Source organism: Pseudophryne corroboree, chromosome 12, assembly GCF_028390025.1.
Source record: "Pseudophryne corroboree isolate aPseCor3 chromosome 12, aPseCor3.hap2, whole genome shotgun sequence".
Classification (NCBI taxonomy): Eukaryota; Metazoa; Chordata; class Amphibia; order Anura; family Myobatrachidae; genus Pseudophryne; species Pseudophryne corroboree.
The window spans coordinates 48,880,644-48,907,097 of NC_086455.1; the positions used below are offsets into that span (position 1 = coordinate 48,880,644).

General features: G+C 48.1%; 1 protein-coding gene and 1 long non-coding RNA gene across 2 annotated transcripts in view; one reads left to right on the forward strand and one right to left on the reverse strand.

Moving 5' to 3' along the window:
- Positions 1-26,454, forward strand: part of AKAP6 (A-kinase anchoring protein 6) — a 389,266-nt gene that overhangs the window by 198,633 nt on the left and 164,179 nt on the right. The window contains exon 7 of the mRNA XM_063947473.1: positions 2,033-2,187. Coding sequence (XP_063803543.1) covers positions 2,033-2,187 — 155 coding nt within the window. The remainder of the gene's footprint in view (positions 1-2,032; positions 2,188-26,454) is intronic.
- The window catches only part of LOC134980596 (uncharacterized), a 40,874-nt gene continuing 16,603 nt past the window's right edge, over positions 2,184-26,454 (reverse strand). Inside the window, exon 3 of the long non-coding RNA XR_010190442.1 lies at positions 2,184-2,445. This is a non-coding gene — a long non-coding RNA (uncharacterized LOC134980596). The remainder of the gene's footprint in view (positions 2,446-26,454) is intronic.

The window sequence follows — 26,454 nt, forward strand, 5'->3', positions numbered from 1 at the left end:
CCACGAATGCCAGCTATTTTGGAATTCTGTATATGTATATGTATATATATATATATATATATATATATAGGTGTATATATGGTATATATATGTGTAGATATGTGTATATATATATATATATATATATATATAGCAAAGAAAGAGGCGGCACTCAGAGTCAGCAAAAGCGTAACTTGTATTAAAGCAAAAAGCGTTGACGTTTCAGGGACGTGCTCCCCTTCCTCAGAACGTTCTGAGGAAGAGGAGCACGTCCCCGAAACGTCTACGCTATTTGGTTTAATACAAGTTACGCTTTTGCTGACTCCAAGTGCCGCCTATTTCTTTGCTGTTATTCTGGGGTAGCCCCCCTGATGGAAGGCACAGGAGCAAGTATTTCTACATTCAGCTAATCTATTGGAGTGCCGTAGCTGCTGCATTTATATATATATATATATATATATACATACACACACACAGACACACTAATTTTACGGACCCAGCATATACTGGGTCACCTCAGTCCCCACCTCCGTGATTGGCTCCACCCAGTTCTGGAAACCCCCCCATGCAAATCCTGCGTTTGCCACTGCGTATGACTGTATAATGGCATTAATATATATAGCTAGTGGCGGCACCGACATTATGGCCACAGCATCCACAGAGCTGGCCACTATGGGTGACTTCTGTGGCAGTGTTCCCACTGATGAGGGGGTTGCCAGATTTTGTATTACCTTGGTTAGTTTGGTTAAGGTGCGTGAGTGTGCCTAGTCTGCACCCAGGTAGGAAACTTCAAAGTTCGGCAGATAACTAATGGTCGACATACATTTGGTTGACATGGTCGAAAGTTTGACATGACAATGGTGGACGCGGCATATGGTCGACATGAGTTGTTGTTTTTTAATCAGAGTTTACATTTGTTCATACTTTACCATCCGAGTGGATTACAACTAGGAATGGTAATCTTGCCCAAAGCATGGTGAGCGCACGGGGCCACGGCGCACTAATTGGGCGTCTCTGTGTTGTGACAGCGAATACGGCACCAACAAAATTACAAAATTCAAGGCGACGTTTTCACCATGTCAACCTTTTTCCCATGTCGACATTTTCCAGGCCGACCCAATAAACCGCACCCAACTGTATGTGAATGAGTTATCAGGGTTGGAGAAGGTGCCGTTTGGGAGGTGTTCCAGCCATTATGAGCGAGCCTGAAATATTCCACCAAGACCGATATGGTGTAAGCCAGGACTTTCCACCTTCCAGTACATTCCTCTGTGCACTAGTGATACATAAGGGGGTCATTCTGACCCATTCGCTCGCTGCTTTTTAATGCAGCCAAGCGAACGGGTCCCTGCATGCCAGACGGCCGAAGGCCGTAGCAGGGCTGCGATCGCCTCTGTCTGATTGACAGGCAGAGGCAGTCGCTGGGCGGGAGGGGGCGGAACGGTGGCGTTTGGCCGCTGTTTCGTGGGTGCGGTCCAGGCCAATGCAGGCGTGGCCGGACCGAACGGGGGGCGGCCCGCAGCGGCTGCGTGACGTCACACGCAGCCGCTGCGGGCCACGGAGCAATGAGTAGCTCCCGGTCCGCACGCTAAAGCTGCGCTGGTCGGGAGCTACTCTTGAAGTGCAAAGGCATCGCCGCTGTGCGATGCCTTTGCACTTCTGTGCACAGCTACGATCAACTCGGAATGACCCCTATAGTACAGACATTCCCAATCTCCCTCACTTTCAGAATGAATTCAAGATATAAAGAAGGCTAAACCCAGTAGTATTTTAAGGACATACGTAAAAGGTGAAATTGGTTAATAAACTGGTCCTAAAATTTTAGTGGATTGGGCTATAAAAATGATCGTGTCACCCCCATACATTTCCAATGTATAAGCAAACCCACAGAGTGTTTTACGGGGCAGTTACAAGGACTGTGAAGTACACGTAAATGGCAGTATGGGTCCAACTTATTTGCTGTTTGCAAATAATCCTGTCTGTTGTGTCACACGCACTTTCAGCCCAGTACACATTAGTCTGACCAACCACTTGTTTTGTTGCTTGGATTCAGGTTTCCAAGAGATGCTGCAGATGATCACTGCGCAGTGGAAGGAGCTGCAGAAGCAGATACGGAGACAGCACAGTTGGATCCTTGGCGCGCTTGACACCGTTAAAGCAGATATACTGCAGAGAGATGAGATCCCTGAGGTTGTGACTGAATCACAGGTGAGACAGGCCAGGGAGTGGGCTGAAGTACTGACAGTGGAAAGTTGTCCACATAAGGTGATTTGATTACATGTGGAAACATACATTTGATGAGTCTTCACAGGACAAAGGTGAATACGCACACCAACATACACCTACAGGAAAATACTGCTTCTGCTGATGTATAGGCCTTCACATAGCCCACCTTTCCAACTACAGTGCTGGTTATAGCCGCTAGTAATTAGAATCTTCAGTCTTTATTATCCAGAGTCCAAGAGCCTGTAAAGAAGAGGCGAGATATAGCTGGGTACAGACTGAGAAAACCTTTTGTCATTTCGGTATACAGATTTTCAGCTATGACAGAAATTAGATGAGTGTCAGTAAAGGGTTACTGCTGCCTGTGCTACTCAGCGCCTATATAAAACAGTGTATATTCCATTTACACAGTGGAATATATCCCATGGGTGTCACACAGCAGGGCCATAGAATATTTATTGCCCTAATAAATCATAATTATGACTCTATTCTCTGACACCTTCAGTCACATGACTGCATCTAATGAGTGGCTTGACTAATTAAGAAAAAGAGAGTGGGGGCACAGACATTGCTCATTAGGTGTGCAAGTGGAGAGTAGCTCTTTGTCGCCTAGTGCAGTCTGATCGCAGTTGGTGCAATGCAGACCTTCCTGCCAGCTAAAGGGTTAAAACTTGTACTATTTACTTACACAGACCCTTAAAGGACACCATTGCTTCTCCTTAGACATAATATATTTCAAATGTACATTCACTGAACAATACCGCGTCATTAAAGTTGTACAAACATACTGAGCTCTCCTCTCTCCCGGCGCCCATAAAGCCTTGTATCTTATTACCTTTAGCATATGTTCTTGTTGTTGTTGACTGTGTGTGGTGTTTTCCCCTCACTCCTCCTCCCCTTCGTCCCCTCCTAAATGATCCCCCTCAGAACCATAAAATATTTTGAATGCTGATTATTTCATCCTCAGAATCACAATGCAGTAGAGTGATTGCCTACTGAGAATTCCATGACTGGTCCACAAATTTGAGGTTAAAAATTAAGGGTACACGAGAATATGAAGACACAAGTGCAGTTGCATTATATACAGTGTGTGTGTATATATATATATATATATCTTGACAAAGGTCCACACCAGGACCGAAACGATGATGTAATGATGTATTAACTACTGTCATGTTCATTTGATAAAAAGTCTGCATTAAGAAGACTGGTGAGTGTTCCCATTTTTTGGCTATTGAATTTGATTGGTGACCACAAAGGTTCCCCTTCATTGGATGCACCCCAGCAAGTACCTAACAATTGTGAGTGTGGACCATTGGTTTATATATATATATATATATATATATATATATACACACACATATATTGAACAAGTGTCTAAAAAATATATATAAAGTGGACCAAGTGTAAGTATAAGGACACTACTTATCTGATGCAAATAGTTTCTTTGGTCACATGACCAATGTGAGTATATAAAAAAGATAAGACAAAAATAACATAGCGCGTACAGTTTTCACATCATTTCACCATAAAATTAGTTGTATATAAAAAACCTTTTAAGGATAAGCAAATCCTAATATTTGAAATCCACAGCCAGGGATATCTATAGGTTTTTCACACAATTTTAATACAACATATAAAAGACAAATGTTAAAATTGCAAGCGTACAGAATAAAAGGAAATTCAAGCTTATCAGTCCATATAAGCAATCAGGTACATCCTGTTTCCCATAAATTTCCAAGTAATGGTAAAAATGCAAACGTACAAAAATGTAAATTAAAAAGGCTTATCTGTAAATAAAGAGGTTCAGGTGCAGCAGTCCAACGCGTTTCGTCAGTAGTTTGACTTCATCATGGGGATAGGGTAAGTAGAACAAAAGAGCCATATTTATACCTGCAGATAATGTGAAAGTCTAGCACATGCCTAAGCTAATGATGACATCACTTCCAGCTACTGTGGTGTTCAACGTGGCCATCTCACCCAGTTCCGGCGCTGCTCGCCCTCCTGCCTATACTGTGTATATGTCACAGTCCTTTTTATTCTATTCAAGCAGAATTTTAAAACCTGACCCTCCCGCTAGAGCAGCCGCTGTACGGAAAGCCGCTGGGATCAAATAATTAGGCAAAGAGACCGCCTGTTTACCAGGCACCGCACCCTCTCACCTTCAGGTCGTGGAAACTCCGACAGACCTGGAACTCCAAATGACAAATGGACGCGGAAACGATGACCTAGGGGGAAGGAGATTGTTGAGTGCCGTTCCTCCTAACTGCGGACCAAAACGCCCTCCGAAACTAAGGGAAATAGAACTTTCGGGCTAGGTGAATGTCCTCCTCGGCACTCGGCCTCAGAGCCTGAATTTCAGCTATCAGTACTCTCGCACCAGGTGTAAATTCAACCTTGGTTCACCGTTCACCCTGAAGGCAGGGAGATAGATAGGGAACAGACAGACACCGATGGAGACACACAAACAGAGATGTTTCTCACCGTCACAAATCTTGCATGCTGATTCTCCTTCTTCACTTACAGGTCCCTGTAAGGAGATAAGAACCACACTACCATGCAGGGCCTAACTCTATCCTGGTGTAACACCACTGCACTATCTACAACAGAAGAGCCCTCAAACTAACTTTGTGTGTATGGTGCACCAAAACTAAACACAACAATTCTACAACTTGGCCCTGCACGTAACCAATGTTCACTGATACAGTACAAGATTAGATGGTGCTGTCCCTTTAAATTCCTACCTACAGCTGGCCAGCCCTTCCTTGTCCCTGGATGCTTTTGTGGTTATGAGGATGGAGCTGGACCGCTCCTCCACACAGGGGAAAAACTACTTAAGATTACTGGGGAGTGGGCGCCGTACAGCCTCCCCATACAGTCATTTTCCAGGGGCTCAGGCCTTTGGGCCTGCCTACACGTGCACATTACAGTGGCCTGGGCCTGGTGCCCAGTACCACTTTTTATTCACCGGGGGCACAATTTATTCTGGGCCTAGTGCCCCCTAATTAACCACAGGCCAGAGGCCTGACAATTAGCCACGGGCCTAGTGCCCGCCTATCATGGTGCCGGCTGGGTGACTTGGGCCTAATGCCCAGGGTCACCTTATTCCCTAATGGGCCACACTTACACTAGAGCCTAATGCCCTCTATTACAGTCATAGGTCTAATGCCTGATATTGGCTCCGGGCCTAGTGCCCGCCTACAGGCCTGAGGCCTGACTGATCCCCTTGGGCCTAATAGCCGATCCCTGGTGGTCTAGGGAGGAGGGGTGGGTTTTGACAGGTGCCCTCACCGGTGGGAGAGGCACCAGGGGGGAGCTTCATTAGCTCTCTCTCTTTCCACCCCTGGTGTCCTCTCCGGGTCCTCAGCCGCACTCTTCTGCCGGTGGCCCATTCTGGACATCTTCCTTCTTGTTCTCGACATCTTCTGGCCTCTTCCGCTGCCTCTGGAGCTCTTCCCGCAGCATCTTCGTTCTTCTCCTTGAGCTGCCCGTCTCTTCTACGCTCTCCCTGGTGGCGTCTGACGTCAGGGGTGGGGCCAGGTACGGCGCAGCGAGCTCCGATTGGCTGCCAAATCGGTGCCAAATTTGAAACGCTGCTTCCGCGGTGCTGTCCATCGCCGCTCCTGGTCCAGTGCAGGGAACCAATACACAGTCCCGGCACCGGACACCCGACGCCGCTGATCTGATGTTCCCTGTGACACAGGGCACATCTCTACAGCTTAACCCTAACTTTCCCCTGGGGGTTGGCTAAACCTAACCCGTCCTCCACGCAGTGTAATGACAGCGGCAGGGGGTTATGCGTGGGTCGCCCTGAGATATATGCTCCCCAACATGGTGCTGCCTCCTTTTCATCCCGGTAGTACTGCCTACTCTGCCCCGGTGGCTCCGCCCCCAGGGGCGCCAAAATGAGGATCTTTTTCTCCCCCCCAACCTATAAATGTTCTGACGCCCCTGCTCTGCCGGCTAGAGAGGAGGGGGCCAGACAGAAACTGCACACAGGCCTCCTTATCTCTTGATGCACCCCTGACAGGGGATTCAGTATGGTTTCCCGACAGTCGGGATCCCGGTGGTCGAAATACCGGTGCCGGAATCCCAACAATCAAAATCTCGACATGGAGCAGAACGTTTTCCATCGCGGGCTCGGTGGCAAACTTTGCTCGCCACACTAATATTCCCCCTCGGGTGGTGGCATGGACCACCACCCTAGTGGGAATACCAGGCAACGGTCGGGGTTTTGACCGCCGACATTCACTGCTGTCGGGATTCCGGCATTGGTATTTCAACCGCAGGAATCCCGACTGTCGGGAACTTAACTGCATCCCCCTGATATATACATACAGTATATAAACACACACACAACTATGCATGTGGGCGAACATGCAGATTTATTTTCATGCATGCAGTGTGAGGACATATAAGGAAGATTTGCTTTCAACACTGCATCAGGCCCTATATGTCTAGTGCTGGATTAGGACAGATTTGCAGAATATTATTGTTAGCGCCATTAGCAAAAGCCTTTCTGTCTTGTATACATACAGTATATAGCAATAATACTTCCAGCGGATACCATGTACAATATGGGTAATTCCGAGTACAGCCATATTTATTTTTTGGTTGAAAATTTTGTCCAGTGCTATGATGGCAGCTTTCAATTAAGGCCTACTTGCCTACTCTCCCGATTTTTGGGTGTGGCTCACAAGCCAGCCCCTGTATAGCTGTATCTGGGAGGTGAGTACATTTAAGTGCAATGGGGGTCATTCCGAGTTGTTCGCTCGCAAGTGAATTTTAGCAGATTTGCTCATGCTAAGCCGCCGCCTACTGGGAGTGAATCTTAGCATCTTAAAATTGCGAACGATGTATTCGCAATATTGCGATTACACACCTCGTAGCAGTTTCTGAGTAGCTTCAGACTTACTCGGCATCTGCGATCATTTCAGTGCTTGTCGTTCCTGGTTTGACGTCACAAACACACCCAGCGTTCGCCCAGACACTCCCCCGTTTCTCCAGCCACTCCTGCGTTTTTTCCGGAAACGGTAGCGTTTTTTCCCACACGCCCATAAAACGGCCTGTTTCCGCCCAGTAACACCCATTTCCTGTCAATCACATTACGTTCGCCAGAACGATGAAAATGCCGTGAGTAAAATTCCTAAGTGCATAGCAAATTTACTTGGCGCAGTCGCAGTGCGGACATTGCGCATGCGCATTAAGCGGAAAATCGCTGCGATGCGAAGATTTTTACCGAGCGAACAACTCGGAATGACCCCCAATGTACCTGTAATGGTGTGCTGGGTATACTATATATGCTAGCGTAGGGACTTACAGAGAAGTGGGGTCCCTTGACGATGGGCTGCAAGCTTAAATGTTTTGATCAAAATATCAACAAGATCCACTTGGTGTTATTGCTACATTCACACAGATTTGTGGTATATTATTGTTAGCACCAATAGCAAAAGGCTCTCTGTTTTGTATGCATATATGACATTAATATTAATATTGCCACGCAGCTGGTACCATGTACAGTATAGGTAAAATAGACCACGTCGCAGCCTGTTATCAAAATCGCGACCAATGGTTCCCCCGCAGACTGCCAGCTGGGTAATTCTCAGCTTATAGTAATGCAGCAGGTGTTTCCAATATGATGCGCAATTAACTTAGAGTGCAGCTAAGTCAAGTGTAAAAAGAGGTGTATCCCACACTTCGAAAGATATAGCAATGGAAAGGGAGTATTCACATATGACAATAGCGCTCACCAAGTGACATGTGGGAATAATTAAACAGCTAATGAAAATGCATTCACCCTTAGTAATATTCCTTGTTGATGTAATGAATATAGGAAAAAGATTCACTTCGTTCCAGGGCATAGCATTCAGGTTTGAGCAGATGGATTCACAAACATCTGAAAGAAAATAGGTGCCTCGTTCCCCAAGATGTAAGGGTTTATGCAAGAGGCACCATTAAACGCAGACCATAGTGCAGTAGTTTTGTTAAAAGCACGCACAAATTTAATGCACAGATTAAACTTACAGGAAGCTAAAAAAACAAAGGCATGTCATAAAAGACTTCATGGGATAACACGGATGTTTATATCACCCAGCGATTTCTTGCAGCTACGGCAGATGGTATTGGAAAGTGTGCACAATCTCTCCAAGTGTCCAACAGCATGCAGGATGATGAAGGGTGAATGTGTCCAAATGTCCCAGGTTCAGTCAGAGTAAAAACAAGAAGCCACGCTTAACGCGTATCGGACGGTGTGTCCTTCATCTGATGAAGGACACACCGTCCGATACGCGTTAAGCGTGGCTTCTTGTTTTTACTCTGACTGAACCTGGGACATTTGGACACATTCACCCTTCATCATCCTGCATGCTGTTGGACACTTGGAGAGATTGTGCACACTTTCCAATACCATCTGCCGTAGCTGCAAGAAATCGCTGGGTGATATAAACATCTGTGTTATCCCATGAAGTCTTTTATGACATGCCTTTGTTTTTTTAGCTTCCTGTAAGTTTAATCTGTGCATTAAATTTGTGCGTGCTTTTAACAAAACTACTGCACTATGGTCTGCGTTTAATGGTGCCTCTTGCATAAACCCTTACATCTTGGGGAACGAGGCACCTATTTTCTTTCAGATGTTTGTGAATCCATCTGCTCAAACCTGAATGCTATGCCCTGGAACGAAGTGAATCTTTTTCCTATATTCATTACATCAACAAGGAATATTACTAAGGGTGAATGCATTTTCATTAGCTGTTTAATTATTCCCACATGTCACTTGGTGAGCGCTATTGTCATATGTGAATACTCCCTTTCCATTGCTAATTCTCAGCTTACCCAGACTGGCTATCGCAGGGCGGTTTGCAATGCCATGGAAACTACGTCTTGGGTCGCAGTCCTTGGCCTCGCCACTCTCGGAAACCAGTTGCGACACAACGCCGGGAATGCGACCGCAATATGTGTGTCCGCGCAGCCGCTGTGTGTCAGCTGGGCATGCACAGTTTGCCGCCATTGGCAAACTGTGTTGCAGGCCGCATCACCAACAGGGTCTGAATGACCCTCGTAGAGCGCATTGTGGAACCAGTGCAGAGCCATTGGTTGGCGGCTTTGCAGTGCAGAACTAATAGCCTACTATATGTTGCAGAATCCATTGGTGATCATTAAATAGTACAGAGCCCACTAGTGGGCCCAACACAAAGCAGAAAACCTTTGTGACCATTGCACAGTGCTGGTAACAATATATTGGTTAATGCACTATACAGAGAGAGCATACTAGTGACTATTATAGGTCTCATTCTGGTGACCAATATACACAATAGAAACTAAACTTGCCACCAATCGTGCAGAACCCCATTCCATTCAAAATGAATTATCTTGCTGTTGAAAAGGGTACAACTACAGTAATTCTATCTCCTCTATCTTCAGTTTGTACTTTCTCTCATTAGTCTAATAATGTAATCAGATATTTATTTGGTTTCAGAAGCTATTTATCATTTAGTGTTTCCCATTTGATTGATCCCCTAATTATAATTCATTCAGATGTGTCCTCATACACTGTTGCTCACAGGGCCAGCCCTGGGCATAGACGGCCTAGGCAGTTGCCTAGAGTTACCTACCCCGGGGAGAGGGGGCCGTCTAATGCTGTAATCAAGGCAAGGACGGCACTGCCACCGCCAAGGTGCAGTCGGGCAGTGGCAAGTGACAAAAGGAGGGGGGGCGCTGCCATCCTTCCTCCTCTGCTGTGCAGCTGTTGCCCTGGAACATCCACATCCATATGACATCATGACCAGATTCTCCTGACTGTTCCCACTCTCAGTGTGAAAAGCAGAGGAGAGGAACCGCTGCCGTTCTGCCTCTGCAATCCCTGAGCTTGAATCATTGCTGTAGGTAAGTGCAGCCTGTGGGAAGCACAGCACAGTACAGTGCGGGATGGGGTGGCAGAGTACAGTGGGTGGGAGGGGCGGGAGCACAGCACAGAACAATGTGGGATGGAGGGAGCACAGCACAGTACTGTGTGGGATGGGAGGGAGTACAGCATAGTGTGGGACGGGGGAAGCACAGCACAGTACAGTGTGCAGTAGGGGTGAACTGCATAGTACAGTGTGGGATGGGGTGGCAGAGTACAGTGGGTGGGATGGAGGGAGCACAGCACAGAACAATGTGGGATGGAGGGAGCACAGCACAGTACAGTGCAGGTTGGAGGGGAGGGAGCACAGCACAGAACAATGTGGGATGGAGGGAGCACAGCACAGTACAGTGTGTGATGGGAGAGAGTACAGCATAGTGTGGGATGGGAGGGAAGCACAGCACAGTACAGTGTGCGATGGGGGTGAACTGCACAGTACGCTGTGGGATGGGGGAGCACAGCACAGTAGTGTGAGATGGGGGAGCACAGCACAGTAGTGTGAGATAGGAGGAGCACAGCAACGGTAGTGTGGGATGGAGGGAGCACAGCATTGTACAGTGTGGGATGTGGGGAGCACAGCCCAGTAGTGTGGGATGGGAGGGAGCACAGCACAGTACAGTGTGCGATGTGGGCACAGTACAGTGTGGGATGGGGGAGAGCACAGGATAGTACCGTGTGAGATGGGGAGACACAGTACAGCCTGGATGGGAGGAGCACAGCACAGTAGTGTGGGATGGAGGGAGCACAGCATTGTACAGTGTGGGATGTGGGGAGCACAGCCCAGTAGTGTGGGATGGGAGGGAGCACAGCACAGTACAGTGTGCGATGTGGGCACAGTACAGTGTGGGATGGGGGAGAGCACAGGATAGTACCGTGTGAGATGGGGAGACACAGTACAGCCTGGATGGGAGGAGCACAGCACAGTAGTGTGGGATGGGGAGGAGCACAGTACAGTAGTGTGGGATGGGGAGGAGCACAGCACAGTAGTGTGGGATGAGGAGGAGCACAGTAGTGTGGGATGGGGAGGAGCACAGTACAGTAGTGTGGGATGGGGAGCACAGCACAGTAGTGTGGGATGAGGAGGAGCACAGTACAGTAGTGTGGGATGGGGAGGAGCACAGTACAGTAGTGTGGGATGGGGAGCACAGCACAGTAGTGTGGGATGGGGGAGCACAGCACAGTAGTGTGGGATGGGGGAGCACAGCACAGTAGTGTGGGATGGGGGAGCACAGCACAGTAGTGTGGGATGGGGGAGCACAGCACAGTAGTGTGGGATGAGGAGGAGCACAGTACAGTAGTGTGGGATGAGGAGGAACACAGTACAGTAGTGTGGGATGGGGAGGAGCACACTACAGTAGTGTGGGATGAGGAGGAACACAGTACAGTAGTGTGGGATGGGGGAGCACAGCACAGTAGTGTGGGATGAGGAGGAGCACACTACAGTAGTGTGGGATGGGGAGGAGCAAAGCACAGTAGTGTGGGATGAGGAGGAACACAGCACAGTAGTGTGGGATGAGGAGGGGCACACTACAGTAGTGTGGGATGGGGAGGAGCACAGCACAGTAGTGTGGGATGGGGGAGCACAGCACAGTAGTGTGGGATGGGGAGGAGCACAGCACAGTAGTGTGGGATGAGGAGGAGCACACTACAGTAGTGTGGGATGGGGAGGAGCACAGCACAGTAGTGTGGGATGAGGAGGAACACAGCACAGTAGTGTGGGATGAGAAGGAGCACACTACAGTAGTGTGGGATGGGGAGGAGCACAGTACAGTAGTGTGGGATGGGGGAGCACAGTACAGTAGTGTGGGATGGGGAGGAGCACAGCACAGTAGTGTGGGATGGGGGAGCACAGCACAGTAGTGTGGGATGGGGAGGAGCACAGCACAGTAGTGTGGGATGAGGAGGAGCACACTACAGTAGTGTGGGATGGGGAGGAGCACAGCACAGTAGTGTGGGATGAGGAGGAACACAGCACAGTAGTGTGGGATGAGAAGGAGCACACTACAGTAGTGTGGGATGGGGAGGAGCACAGTACAGTAGTGTGGGATGGGGGAGCACAGTACAGTAGTGTGGGATGGGGAGGAGCACAGCACAGTAGTGTGGGATGGGGGAGCACAGTACAGTAGTGTGGGATGAGGAGGAGCACACTACAGTAGTGTGGGATGAGGAGGAACACAGTACAGTAGTGTGGGATGAGGAGGAGCACAGCACAGTAGTGTGGGATGAGGAGGAGCACACTACAGTAGTGTGGGATGAGGAGGAACACAGTACAGTAGTGTGGGATGAGGAGGAGCACAGCACAGTAGTGTGGGATGAGGAGGAACACAGTACAGTAGTGTGGGATGAGGAGGAGCACAGCACAGTAGTGTGGGATGAGGAGGAGCACACTACAGTAGTGTGGGATGAGGAGGAACACAGTACAGTAGTGTGGGATGGGGAGGAGCACAGCACAGTAGTGTGGGATGAGGAGGAACACAGTACAGTAGTGTGGGATGAGGAGGAGCACAGCACAGTAGTGTGGGATGAGGAGGAGCACACTACAGTAGTGTGGGATGAGGAGGAACACAGTACAGTAGTGTGGGATGAGGAGGAGCACAGCACAGTAGTGTGGGATGAGGAGGAGCACACTACAGTAGTGTGGGATGAGGAGGAACACAGTACAGTAGTGTGGGATGAGGAGGAGCACAGCACAGTAGTGTGGGATGAGGAGGAACACAGTACAGTAGTGTGGGATGAGGAGGAGCACAGCACAGTAGTGTGGGATGAGGAGGAGCACACTACAGTAGTGTGGGATGAGGAGGAACACAGTACAGTAGTGTGGGATGGGGAGGAGCACAGCACAGTAGTGTGGGATGAGGAGGAACACAGTACAGTAGTGTGGGATGAGGAGGAGCACAGCACAGTAGTGTGGGATGAGGAGGAGCACACTACAGTAGTGTGGGATGAGGAGGAACACAGTACAGTAGTGTGGGATGGGGGAGCACAGCACAGTAGTGTGGGATGAGGAGGAGCACACTACAGTAGTGTGGGATGGGGAGGAGCACAGTACAGTAGTGTGGGATGGGGAGGAGCACAGCACAGTAGTGTGGGATGGGGAGGAGCACAGTACAGTAGTGCGGGATGGGGGAGCACAGCACAGTAGTGTGGGATGTAGTGTGGGATGGGGGAGCACAGCATAGTAGTGTGGGATGAGGAAGAGCACAGTACAGTAGTGTGGGATGAGGAGGAGCACAGTACAGTAGTGTGGGATGGGGAGGAGCACAGTACAGTAGTGCGGGATGGGGGAGCACAGCACAGTAGTGTGGGATGGGGAGGAGCACAGCAAAGTACAGTGTGGGATGGGGGAGAGCACAGGATAGTACCGTGTGAGATGGGGAGACACAGTACAGCCTGGATGGGAGGAGCACAGCACAGTAGTGTGGGATGAGGAGGAGCACACTACAGTAGTGTGGGATGAGGAGGAGCACAGTACAGCAGTGTGGGATGAGGAGGAGCACAGCACAGTACAGTAGTGTGGGATGAGGAGGAGCACAGTACAGTAGTGTGGGATGGGGGAGCACAGCACAGTAGTGTGGGATGGGGAGGAGCACAGTACAGTAGTGCGGGATGGGGGAGCACAGCACAGTAGTGTGGGATGGGGGAGCACAGCACAGTAGTGTGGGATGGGGGAGCACAGCACAGTAGTGTGGGATGGGAGGAGCACAGTACAGTAGTGTGGGATGGGGGAGCACAGCACAGTAGTTTGGGATGGGGGAGCACAGCACAGTAGTGTGGGATGGGGAGGAGCACAGTACAGTAGTGTGGGATGGGGAGCACAGCATAGTAGTGTGGAATGAGGAGGAGCACAGTACAGTAGTGTGGGATGAGGAGGAGCACAGTACAGTAGTGTGGGATGAGGAGGAGCACAGTACAGTAGTGTGGGATGGGGAGGAGCACAGTACAGTAGTGTGGGATGGGGAGGAGCACAGTACAGTAGTGTGGGATGAGGAGGAGCACAGTACAGTAGTGTGGGATGAGGAGGAGCTCAGTACAGTAGTGTGGGATGAGGAGGAGCACAGTACAGTAGTGTGGGATGAGGAGGAGCACAGTACAGTAGTGTGGGATGAGGAGGAGCACAGTACAGTAGTGTGGGATGAGGAGGAGCACAGTACAGTAGTGTGGGATGGGGAGGAGCACAGCACAGTAGTGTGGGATGGGGAGGAGCACAGCACAGTAGTGTGGGATGGGGAGGAGCACAGTACAGTAGTGCGGGATGGGGGAGAGCACAGCAAAGTACAGTGTGGGATGGGGGGGAGCGTTACAGTGTAGGACGAGGGAAGCACAGCACAGTACAGTGTGGGATGGAGGGCACAGCACAATACAGTGTGGGATAGGGGGGAACAGCACAGCGTGGGATTGGGTAAGATAGCACAGCACCATGAGGTCATGTCCTTTCTGTGAGTCCATCACCCTTTTCAGGTGTGTCCATGCCTTGTGTGCATGCAAAGGGTCCCACATGAGAGGTGGAGCACCAGCCAAAATCTTGCCTAGGGCACCAAATTGGTCATGGCCGGCCCTGGTAGTTAAAGTTGACTCATGTCCAATAGTCCCTCTCGTAGAGCCAGTTCACGGGCAAACTCTTTGATCAAAATGTGTGTCCTGTACGCACAAATAAAACTACTGGAAGCGTAGTGTTCTGCGTATAGGGTACGTAGACCAATGTGATTTGCGACGTGTACAATTGTGTGCGACTGAGTCTGATTTTGTGCATAACAGGGCTCGGATGTAAATAACTGCAGCTTTCCTCACGCTAACGGCTATATTTACTAAAGTGTTTTTAGAAGTGGAGATGTTGCCCATAGCAGCCAATCAGATTCTAGCTATTATCTTCTGGAAGGTGCTAGATAAATGATAAGCAGAATATGATTAGTTGCTAGGGGCAACAGCTTCAATTCTATAAACCCGCACTTTAGTAAATATACCCCTAAAGTCTGTTGTGCTCAATCTGCAACTTTGCAAACCTTACAGCATTGTGAGTAGGCAGTTCGGGACTCCATACGCCAAAGGCGCGCATGAAAAGGGGAGTGGCCATTTGAAATGGGGGCATGGCTGTGTGGGAATGACGCAATTGTGAGCCACGCCTCCCATTTTCATCACTGTGGGGACAAATCCTGCACTCTGTGAGCAGCTGGCATGCCCCCAGCCCCTCTGTCCCCTGTGAATAGAGACTGTGTGCATGCGCGCAGCATCAGTTCACCGCTGCTCTGCTAAGTGAGAGAGAGTCTGCCAACTGACCCCACCACCCCGGGACACTGCGGTCCGTGGGTGGGACAGCAAGACTGTCCTATGAAAATCGGGACAGTTGGGAGGTATGAATTTGTATGTGTGTAAAAACCAGTTCCGGGTTAAGTCACAGCCCAATACCTCTAGTACGCTGTGTGCAGCTCTTCACTGATTCTGTGATGCGTATAATACTTAGAGATGTGCACCGGAAATTTTTCGGGTTTTGTGTTTTGGTTTTGGGTTCGGTTCCGTGGCCGTGTTTTGGGTTCGAACGCGTTTTGGCAAAACCTCACCGAATTTTTTTTGTCGGATTCGGGTGTGTTTTGGATTCGGGTGTTTTTTTTCAAAAAATCCTAAAAAACAGCTTAAATCATAGAATTTGGGGGTCATTTTGATCCCAAAGTATTATTAACCTCAATAACCATAATTTCCACTCATTTTCAGTCTATTCTGAACACCTCACACCTCACAATATTATTTTTAGTCCTAAAATTTGCACCGAGGTCGCTGGATGACTAAGCTCAGCGACCCAAGTGGCCGACACAAACACCTGGCCCATCTAGGAGTGGCACTGCAGTGTCACGCAGGATGGCCCTTCAAAAAAACACTCCCCAAACAGCACATGACGCAAAGAAAAAAAGAGGCGCAATGAGGTAGCTGTGTGACTAAGCTCAGCGACCCAAGTGGCCGACACAAACACCTGGCCCATCTAGGAGTGGCACTGCAGTGTCACGCAGGATGGCCCTTCAAAAAAACACTCCCCAAACAGCACATGACGCAAAGAAAAAAAGAGGCGCAATGAGGTAGCTGTGTGACTAAGCTCAGCGACCCAAGTGGCCGACACAAACACCTGGCCCATCTAGGAGTGGCACTGCAGTGTCACGCAGGATGGCCCTTCCAAAAAACACTCCCCAAACAGCACATGACGCAAAGAAAAAAAGAGGCACAATGAGGTAGCTGTGTGAGTAAGCTAAGCGACCCTAGTGGCCGACACAAACACCTGGCCCATCTAGGAGTGGCACTGCAGTGTCAGGCCGGATGGCCCTTCCAAAAAATACTCCCCAAACAGCACATGACGCAAAGAAGAAAAAAAAGAGGCGCAATGAGGTAGCTGTGTGACTAAGATAAGTGACCCTAGTGGCCGACACAAACACCTGGCCCATCTAGGAGTGTCACTGCAGTGTCACGCAGGATGGCCCTTCCAAAAAATACTCCCCAAACAGCACATGACGCAAAGAAGAAAAAAAAGAGGCGCAATGAGGTAGCTGTGTGACTAAGATAAGCGACCCTAGTGGCCGACACAAACACCTGGCCCATCTAGGAGTGTCACTGCAGTGTCACGCAGGATGGCCCTTCCAAAACACACTCCCCAAACAGCACATGACGCAAAGAAAAATGAAAGAAAAAAGAGGTGCAAGATGGAATTGTCCTTGGGCCCTCCCACCCACCCTTATGTTGTATAAACAGGACATGCACACTTTAACCAACCCATCATTTCAGTGACAGGGTCTGCCACACGACTGTGACTGAAATGACGGGTTGGTTTGGACCCCCACCAAAAAGGAAGCAATTAATCTCTTCTTGCACAAACTGGCTCTACAGAGGCAAGATGTCCACCTCATCATCGTCCTCCGATTCATCACCGTGTACATCCCCCTCCTCACAGATTATCAATTCGTCCCCACTGGAATCCACCATCACAGCTCCCTGTGTACTTTGTGGAGGCAATTGCTGCTGGTGAATGTCTCCATGGAGGAATTGATTATAATTCATTTTAATGAACATCATCTCCACATTTTCTGGAAGTAACCTCGTACGCCGATTGCTGACAAGGTGAGCGGCGGCACTAAACACTCTTTCGGAGTACACACTTGTGGGAGGGCAACTTAGGTAGAATAAAGCCAGTTTGTGCAAGGGCCTCCAAATTGCCTCTTTTTCCTGCCAGTATACGTACGGACTGTCTGACGTGCCTACTTGGATGCGGTCACTCATATAATCCTCCACCATTCTTTCAATGGTGAGAGAATCATATGCAGTGACAGTAGACGACATGTCCATAATCGTTGGCAGGTCCTTCAGTCCGGACCAGATGTCAGCATCAGCAGTCGCTCCAGACTGCCCTGCATCACCGCCAGCGGGTGGGCTCGGAATTCTGAGCCTTTTCCTCGCACCCCCAGTTGCGGGAGAATGTGAAGGAGGAGATGTTGACAGGTCGCGTTCCGCTTGACTTGACAATTTTCTCACCAGCAGTTCTTTGAACCCCTGCAGACTTGTGTCTGCCGGAAAGAGAGATACAACGTAGGTTTTAAATCTAGGATCGAGCACGGTGGCCAAAATGTAGTGCTCTGATTTCAACAAATTGACCACCCGTGAATCCTTGTTAAGCGAATTAAGGGCTCCATCCACAAGTCCCACATGCCTAGCGGAATCGCTCAATGTTAGCTCCTCCTTCAATGTCTCCAGCTTCTTCTGCAAAAGCCTGATGAGGGGAATGACCTGACTCAGGCTGGCAGTGTCTGAACTGACATCACGTGTGGCAAGTTCAAAAGGTTGCAGAACCTTGCACAACGTTGAAATCATTCTCCACTGCGCTTGAGACAGGTGCATTCCACCTCCTATATCTGTCACGATCCGGGTATCTGGACGCCATTTCTTACCCATCAGATGCCTCCTAAGGCTGGCTCAGCGCTCCAGGACCGGATCCCATCTGTTATCCTGATGTGTACATTCCTGTATCCTCTCCTGTCACTCTGGGACGCTGTCACAGTAAACGCCATATTACACCTGGCATGGCGTCTCCCGCGGCCTCCGCCGCCGTCCCTGAACTTCTGCATGCAGAGTGTCTGAGTGGCGATTACGTCAGCCGCGGCCTCCGCTGTGTCCGCGTGGTTGGATGTGCATCTGTCAGCCTGGCGCCTCCTGTCTCCGGTGGCCGGCGCCGCCATTACTGTTTTCATTACCACATGGATTACAAACCAAACTTCCCTCCAAGTGTCTGCATGGGCGCAGCCATCTTGGATTCTGTCAGCTGATCATTTCCACCAATCTGTTCTCAGTATTGATAATCTGCATAATTGCCTAGCCAATCCCTTCCTTGCTGCAGGTATAAATACACTGTGCCTGAGCAAGGAAGGCGTCAGTGCTTTGGTTGTCAAACCTAGTTCCTGTTTGTCTCTCTCCTGTGATTGTCTTCCAGGTTCCAGCTCCTGTCTCAAGACTTCCACCATAGAGACCCGCACCAGCATTCCACCTGCGGTGTAGCCTGACTCTCCAATCCATTGTGGATTCATCTGTTTCCAGCTACAACATTACCTGCTTCCAGCTCAGCTTCCAGCAGAGTACAGCTTCTCTTAAAGGGCCGGTGTCCTTTCTACACTTTACCACTCTCCACCGGTATTATTATTTCTCCGCTCTCAAGTTCTACATTTCAGTTCATATTTCATCGCTCCCAAGTTCATTTATTATTTAACTGGTTCCAGCCAGTATCCACTCCGTGCTAACAACAGTCTGGTTCCAGCCAGTATCCACAGCAGCCGTTTTATCTTCAGCAACCCAGCTTTTCCTGGAACACCAGCTGGCACAATCCTGGGTTATCTCCATTGCTACAGTCGGGCCTGGTAAGGACTTTCCATCTAGAAGATTATAAGAACTATCTCACACTACCAGTGCCCTGTGGCTCCTGCCATCCTGTAGTACCCAGGAACTGTATTTATTCTTTGCTGACTTTTACGTTTTCTTTTACTGCTGCTGTGTTGCGGAGTTGTCATAATAAACATCATTGACTTTTATCCAAGTTGTCGTGGTCACGCCTTCGGGCAGTTATTATTCATGTTACTTACATGTCCAGGGGTCTGATACAACCTCCCAGGTTCCGGTACATCTCAGCCCCTACAACTGAGGCTGCCTCCCGTCAGCTCAGGCCCTCAGTTGTGACAGTAAGCACTGACCTAATGAATCCAGCCGGAGACCAGGATCAAGCGGCCAGGCCGATGCAAGAACTGGCAGCCCGACTAGAACATCAGGAGGCTGCACAGGGCCACATCATCCGCTGTCTCCAGGATCTCTCTACTCGGCTGGATGGGATTCAGACAACTCTCCGTGGATCAGGCGCGTCTGGTGCGTCAACCACAGTGACTCCAGCTATAACCCCACCCACCTTACCCATTTCTGCTCCACGTCTTCATCTTCCAACGCCAGCAAAATTTGACGGATCTCCAAGATTCTGCAGGGGATTTCTCAACCAGTGTGAGATTCAGTTTGAGCTACAACCTGGCAATTTTCCCAGTGACCGTACAAAAATTGCCTACATTATTTCTCTTCTCAGTGGCTCAGCCCTTGATTGGGCATCACCGTTATGGGAGAGGTCCGACACCCTGCTATCTTCCTACACTGCCTTCGTGTCAACATTCAGGCGCATCTTCGACGAGCCAGGCCGGGTAACCTCAGCTTCATCCGAGATTCTCCGTTTACGCCAGGGGTCACGTACTGTAGGACAATATCTGATACAGTTCCAGATCCTGGCATCCGAACTGGCATGGAACGACGAGGCCCTGTATGCTGCATTCTGGCATGGCTTATCTGAGCGTATTAAAGATGAGTTAGCTACCAGAGACTTACCTTCTAAGTTAGATGAGCTAATCTCACTCTGCACGAAAGTTGATTTACGTTTCAGAGAGAGAGCAACCGAGCGTGGAAGATCATCTGCTCCAAAATCTTCTGCTCCTCCTCCTCGTCAACTGTCACCATCTAAAGATGAGCCCATGCAACTTGGCCGTTCCCGTTTAACTCCTGCTGAGCGCCGAAGATGTCTCTACGAGTCTCTCTGTCTCTATTGTGCAGCTCCGTCTCACACCATTAATGCCTGTCCCAAACGTCCGGGAAACTCCAAATCCTAGCTCGCCAAGGAGAGGGCCGGCTAGGAGTAATGATCTCCTCTCCATCTCCTCAAGATTGTAATCTCCCAGTCTCGCTTCAAGTTGCTCAACGTTATCGGAACGTCATTGCCCTCCTTGATTCCGGAGCAGCTGGGAACTTTATTACCGAAGCCTATGTTAAACGGTGGTCCCTACCCACCGAGAGACTTCCTTCGTCCATTTCTTTAACTGCCGTGGATGGCAGCAAAATTTTTGATGCAGTTATTTCTTTAAGGACTCTACCAGTTCGTCTGAGAGTGGGAGTTCTTCATTCCGAACTTATTTCTTTTTTAGTGATTCCAAGAGCCACACATCCTGTGGTCCTGGGCCTTCCATGGCTCCGTCTTCACAATCCTACAATTGATTGGACGACTACGCAAATCCTGGCATGGGGTTCCTCCTGTGCTGAGACATGTTTGTTTAAAGTATTGCCTGTCTGTTCTTCCTCCCCCAGGTCGTCTGATGTTCCACCTCCTCCATATCAAGATTTCACGGATGTGTTCAGTAAAGCTTCTGCTGATATCCTTCCTCCTCATAGAGAATGGGACTGCCCGATTGATCTCGTTCCAGGGAAGGTTCCACCTCGAGGCCGAACTTATCCATTGTCTCTGCCTGAGACGCATTCTATGGAGGAATATATTAAAGAGAACCTAGCAAAGGGGTTCATTCGACCTTCTTCTTCTCCAGCCGGCGCAGGCTTCTTTTTTGTAAAAAAGAAAGATGGTGGTCTGCGGCCGTGCATTGACAACAGAGGTTTGAACGACATTACCATCAAGAACCGTTATCCTTTACCCCTGATTACTGAGCTCTTTGACAGAGTTAGCGGAGCTACCATCTTTACAAAGCTGGACTTGAGAGGTGCATACAATCTCATCCGGATCCGTGAGGGTGACGAGTGGAAGACCGCCTTTAACACCCGTGACGGACATTATGAGTACCTCGTCATGCCCTTCGGATTGAGCAATGCTCCAGCTGTCTTCCAGCATTTTGTCAATGAGATCTTCAGAGACATTCTATACCGTCATGTCGTGGTCTATCTAGACGATATCCTCATTTTTGCCAACGATTTAGAGGAACATCGTTTTTGGGTTAAAGAGGTTCTGTCCCGTCTCCGTGTCAATCATCTCTATTGCAAATTAGAAAAATGCGTCTTAGAAGTCAAGTCCATTCCGTTTCTAGGGTACATTGTGTCCGGTTCCGGACTAGAGATGGATCCTGAGAAACTACAAGCAATCCAAAATTGGCCGGTACCCTTAACCCTCAAAGGGGTCCAGAGGTTCTTAGGGTTCGCCAACTATTACCGAAAGTTTATACGAGACTTTTCCACCATTGTGGCGCCTATTACTGCTTTCACTAAGAAGGGTGCTAACCCGTCCAAGTGGTCTGAAGAAGCCATGCAAGCATTTCATCTTTTAAAACAAAGGTTCATCTCTGCGCCTGTTCTGAAACAGCCTGACATCGACTCTCCTTTCATCTTAGAGGTGGATGCCTCCTCCGTTGGAGTAGGAGCGGTGTTATCTCAGAGGGCTAAAGATGGCCATTTACACCCTTGCAGTTTCTTCTCCCGGAAGTTCTCCCCAGCTGAGCGCATTATGCCATTGGCGACCAGGAGTTGCTAGCCATCAAGCTCGCTCTAGAAGAGTGGAGGTATCTGTTGGAGGGAGCTTCTCATTCAATCACCATACTTACAGACCACAAGAACCTTTTATATCTGAAAGGCGCACAATGTCTCAACCCTCGTCAGGCCAGATGGGCACTTTTCTTTTCCAGGTTCGACTTTAAACTCCAGTTCTGTCCGGGCTCTCAGAATCGCAAGGCCGATGCCCTTTCCCGCTCATGGGAGCAAGAAAATGAGTCAGAGTCTTCAGACAAGCATCCTATTATAAATCCGTTGGCATTCTCCACGGTAGGGATGGACTCTACGCCCCCATCAGGGAAAAGTTTTGTGAAACCGATGCTAAGGAAGAAGCTCATGCATTGGGCCCATGCTTCCCGTTTTGCCGGACATACAGGTATCCAAAAAACCCTGGAGTTTATCTCTAGGTCCTATTGGTGGCCAACTCTGAAAAAGGACGTCTTGGAGTTTATTGCATCTTGCCCAAAGTGTGCTCAACATAAGGTATCCCGCCAGTCGCCTGCGGGGCAACTGGTTCCACTATCTGTTCCCCGTCGACCTTGGACCCATTTGTCGATGGAACAACAAACAAATCTCCTCCTGCGCTATGTATATTATGATATGATATGGCTCAGAGTTCAATAAAAACAAATAAATAAATTCATATATTCCATATATCTTTTTTATTATCACATATAAATATATATATAAAGAATAAACTATTTAGACCGGTCAAATATAACACTAACAAAAATCTTACCTAACTAAAGGAGGTGGATCTTAGATAAACTTCTGTGCACAGAATATAATGAAAAATTAATAAAATCACTAAAAAGTCAGTCCATGTATTGGATCATAAAATTAATTAACCAGCTGTAATTCGCACCTATGTGGTAGACAGCATATCATTATGTCTTTATATGTTGGATATCCTCAGTATGTTGCCACTCGGCCAAGAAGACAATGATATGCAAATCAACCGCTCCACACTGGAGCCTTACGTGTAGCTTGCACCTGTAGCTGTCATGCGGAAAAGGTGAATGACATGTGAGACGGTCTCGGGCTGCGGGAACGGCGCTTCACTGGCGCCTGCTGTGCTGATGATTAGCCCGACTTCCAAGCTCTGTGAGTCCACGTCTCCAGGTGCCGTGTGCAGACACCTCAGTCACAGTTGTAATCACCCGTTCTCCGTTAGCTCTCCAGATGCTGCTGCTGGATGTCAATATACTGTAGGGGTGCAATTCAGCTGGTATAAAGGTCCAAAGGTCTGCTTCTGACGCGTTTCGCTCCTCTTATGGGGGCTTCCTCATAGAATGAGCTCTCAATAGTCCAGGACCCTTTTTAAAGTAGAGATCTTTGCTCCTATTGGTGTTTCCACTAATGAATATGTAAAACACCTGGTACAACGTTTACCTGATTCCACCTCCTGATCCAACCTCCTTATAAACATCATTTAGTCTGAGACAAAAATATCTAGATAACGTTCTGATATAAAAATAGTACAAAATCATATATACAGATATAAATATAAATAAATAAAACCATATAAAGTTATATAAGATTATATACTCATACATATAAGCCCGCTCGTCCATCTAATATCTTTTATCTATACTATATATTCAATTGATTCCTAAACAAAAAATCAAAAATGAAACAACCAAATATATAAATAAATGAATATGTATACAAATAAATAAAAACTTGCACTTATATTGACAGTCCAACATATGAATTGAACCGAATACCCTATCTCTCATAGTCCGATGCTCTACCGCTAGTCTATCCTCAGTCTCCATAGACCTGTTTAATTCTAATGATATAAGTAATTCAAAACATACAAAATTGATCACAAGAGCATAATTAAGCACAAAGGGTGGGGTTCCCATCTTAGATAGGGAGGTTATTCAAATAGATCTCTTATGTTATTCATATTTATCACTCTAAAATAAAAACATATCTATTCCCGCAGTACCTACTAATATTAGTCTACGGGAAACAATGTTAGACTCTAATTGACAATCCTTGCATCGAACTCATAGTTACACCTTCCCCAAGCGGTTAATCTACCATTCCCCTATCCGTCATTTCTGTCCCCAAAGTATTCAATTTTTATATATATTACATTCGATTTCCCCATCTGTATCTTTTTGTAATGATTACACTATTTAGCTATTAATTATATTTAATTGGTTATACTTATTCATTCTCTATTAGTATTTCATGTCGTTTTTTATTTATTTATTATTTAGTACTTGTTGAAAATAATCCTATGTATATATATTTGTTCAAAAAATGGAGTACTAACTGCAAGTGTGGAACTGGTCCAAATCGCCCCCCACATTTAATTGTTAATGTTGACCAATCTCACCCACCACTCCCTTCCCACCCGCCAGTGGAAAACCATGCAAAAACCAAGATATATGGCTGTAAAACAGCCTAACAAAAATACCTATTAAGCTATAGCCCACTTTGAGCTTCAAGCGAACGATTCAAACTCAATACTCTCATTGAGTCCTTGTGGTGATATAGTTCTCAACTGGAAAATCCACAATGATTCCTTTCTGCAAAGTTTCCGAAAACGGTCTCCCCCTCTGATAGTCCCCTTCACATGATGGACTCCTGTGACTTTAAGACCTGCTGGATTTGATTGATGTACCAAGCAGAAGTGACGGGAAACACTGTGTTTATTGAAACCCTTCATAATATTGAGACGATGTTCCCTGAACCTGGTTTTTAAGGAACGGGTAGTCCTACCCACGTACTGCAGGCCACATGGGCACTGCAGTACGTAAAGTCAAGCTTTCTCTTGCAGCTTGAATATACACTAATTGCAATATTATTTGTATAAAATTTTCATTACCAGCAACACAATCATTTAAATCTGGTGATGATATATTAGCGCCTGGTTACTTTTTGTACCATTTGTCGATGGATTTTATTACAGATTTACCCATGTGCAACAAGTTCAATACCATCTGGGTGGTAGTTGACCGGTTCACCAAGATGGCACACTTCATTCCTCTCACCGGTCTTCCGTCAGCTTCCAAGTTGGCTCAAGTATTCATACAAGAGATCTTCCGACTCCACGGTCTTCCTGAAGAAATTATCTCAGATCGAGGAGTTCAATTCACAGCCAAATTCTGGCGAAGTTTATGTCAAGTCCTCCAAGTCAAGCTAAAGTTTTCCACGGCTTACCATCCTCAGACCAATGGTCAAACTGAGAGGGTGAATCAGGACTTGGAGGCCTTCCTCCGCATCTATGTGTCCTCCTCTCAAGATGACTGGGTTCAATTACTTCCCTGGGCCGAGTTCTGTCATAACAACCAGTATCATTCTTCATCTGCTTCAACACCATTCTTCACTAACTTTGGATTCCACCCTAAAGTCCCTGAGTTCCAACCGCTTCCAGCAACTTCTGTTCCCGCAGTGGATATCACCTTGCATCAGTTTGCCAATATCTGGAAGAGCGTACGATCAGCTCTGCTCAAGGCATCGTTCAGGTACAAGAAGTTTGCGGATAAGAAGCGTCGAGCAGTTCCTGCTCTCAAGGTGGGTGATCGGGTATGGTTATCCACGAAGAATTTGAGGTTAAGAGTTCCCAGTATGAAGTTTGCACCTCGCTATATCGGTCCTTTCAAGATTGAACAAGTCATCAATCCTGTTGCTTACAGACTCCAGTTGCCTCCCTTCTTAAAAATACCCAGGACATTCCATGTTTCCCTGTTGAAACCGCTGATCTTGAATCGGTTTCATTCCTCACTTCCTCCAACTCCGAAAGTCCAAACTCAACGAGGCGTTGAGTATGAAGTGGCCAAGATCCTGGACTCACGTCACCGTTACGGTCAACTACAATATCTTATTGACTGGAAGGGTTATGGTCCTGAGGAACGTTCATGGACCAATGCTTCTGATGTCCATGCTCCTGCCTTGGTCCGGAGATTCCATTCCAAGTTTCCTCAAAAGCCAAAGAAGTGTCCTGGGGCCACTCCTAAAGGGGGGGGTGCTGTCACGATCCGGGTATCTGGACGCCATTTCTTACCCATCAGATGCCTCCTAAGGCTGGCTCAGCGCTCCAGGACAGGATCCCATCTGTTATCCTGATGTGTACATTCCTGTATCCTCTCCTGTCACTCTGGGACGCTGTCACAGTAAACGCCATATTACACCTGGCATGGCGTCTCCCGCGGCCTCCGCCGCCGTCCCTGAACTTCTGCATGCAGAGTGTCTGAGTGGCGATTACGTCAGCCGCGGCCTCCGCTGTGTCCACGTGGTTGGATGTGCATCTGTCAGCCTGGCGCCTCCTGTCTCCGGTGGCCGGCGCCGCCATTACTGTTTTCATTACCACATGGATTACAAACCAAACTTCCCTCCAAGTGTCTGCATGGGCGCAGCCATCTTGGATTCTGTCAGCTGATCATTTCCACCAATCTGTTCTCAGTATTGATAATCTGCATAATTGCCTAGCCAATCCCTTCCTTGCTGCAGGTATAAATACACTGTGCCTGAGCAAGGAAGGCGTCAGTGCTTTGGTTGTCAAACCTAGTTCCTGTTTGTCTCTC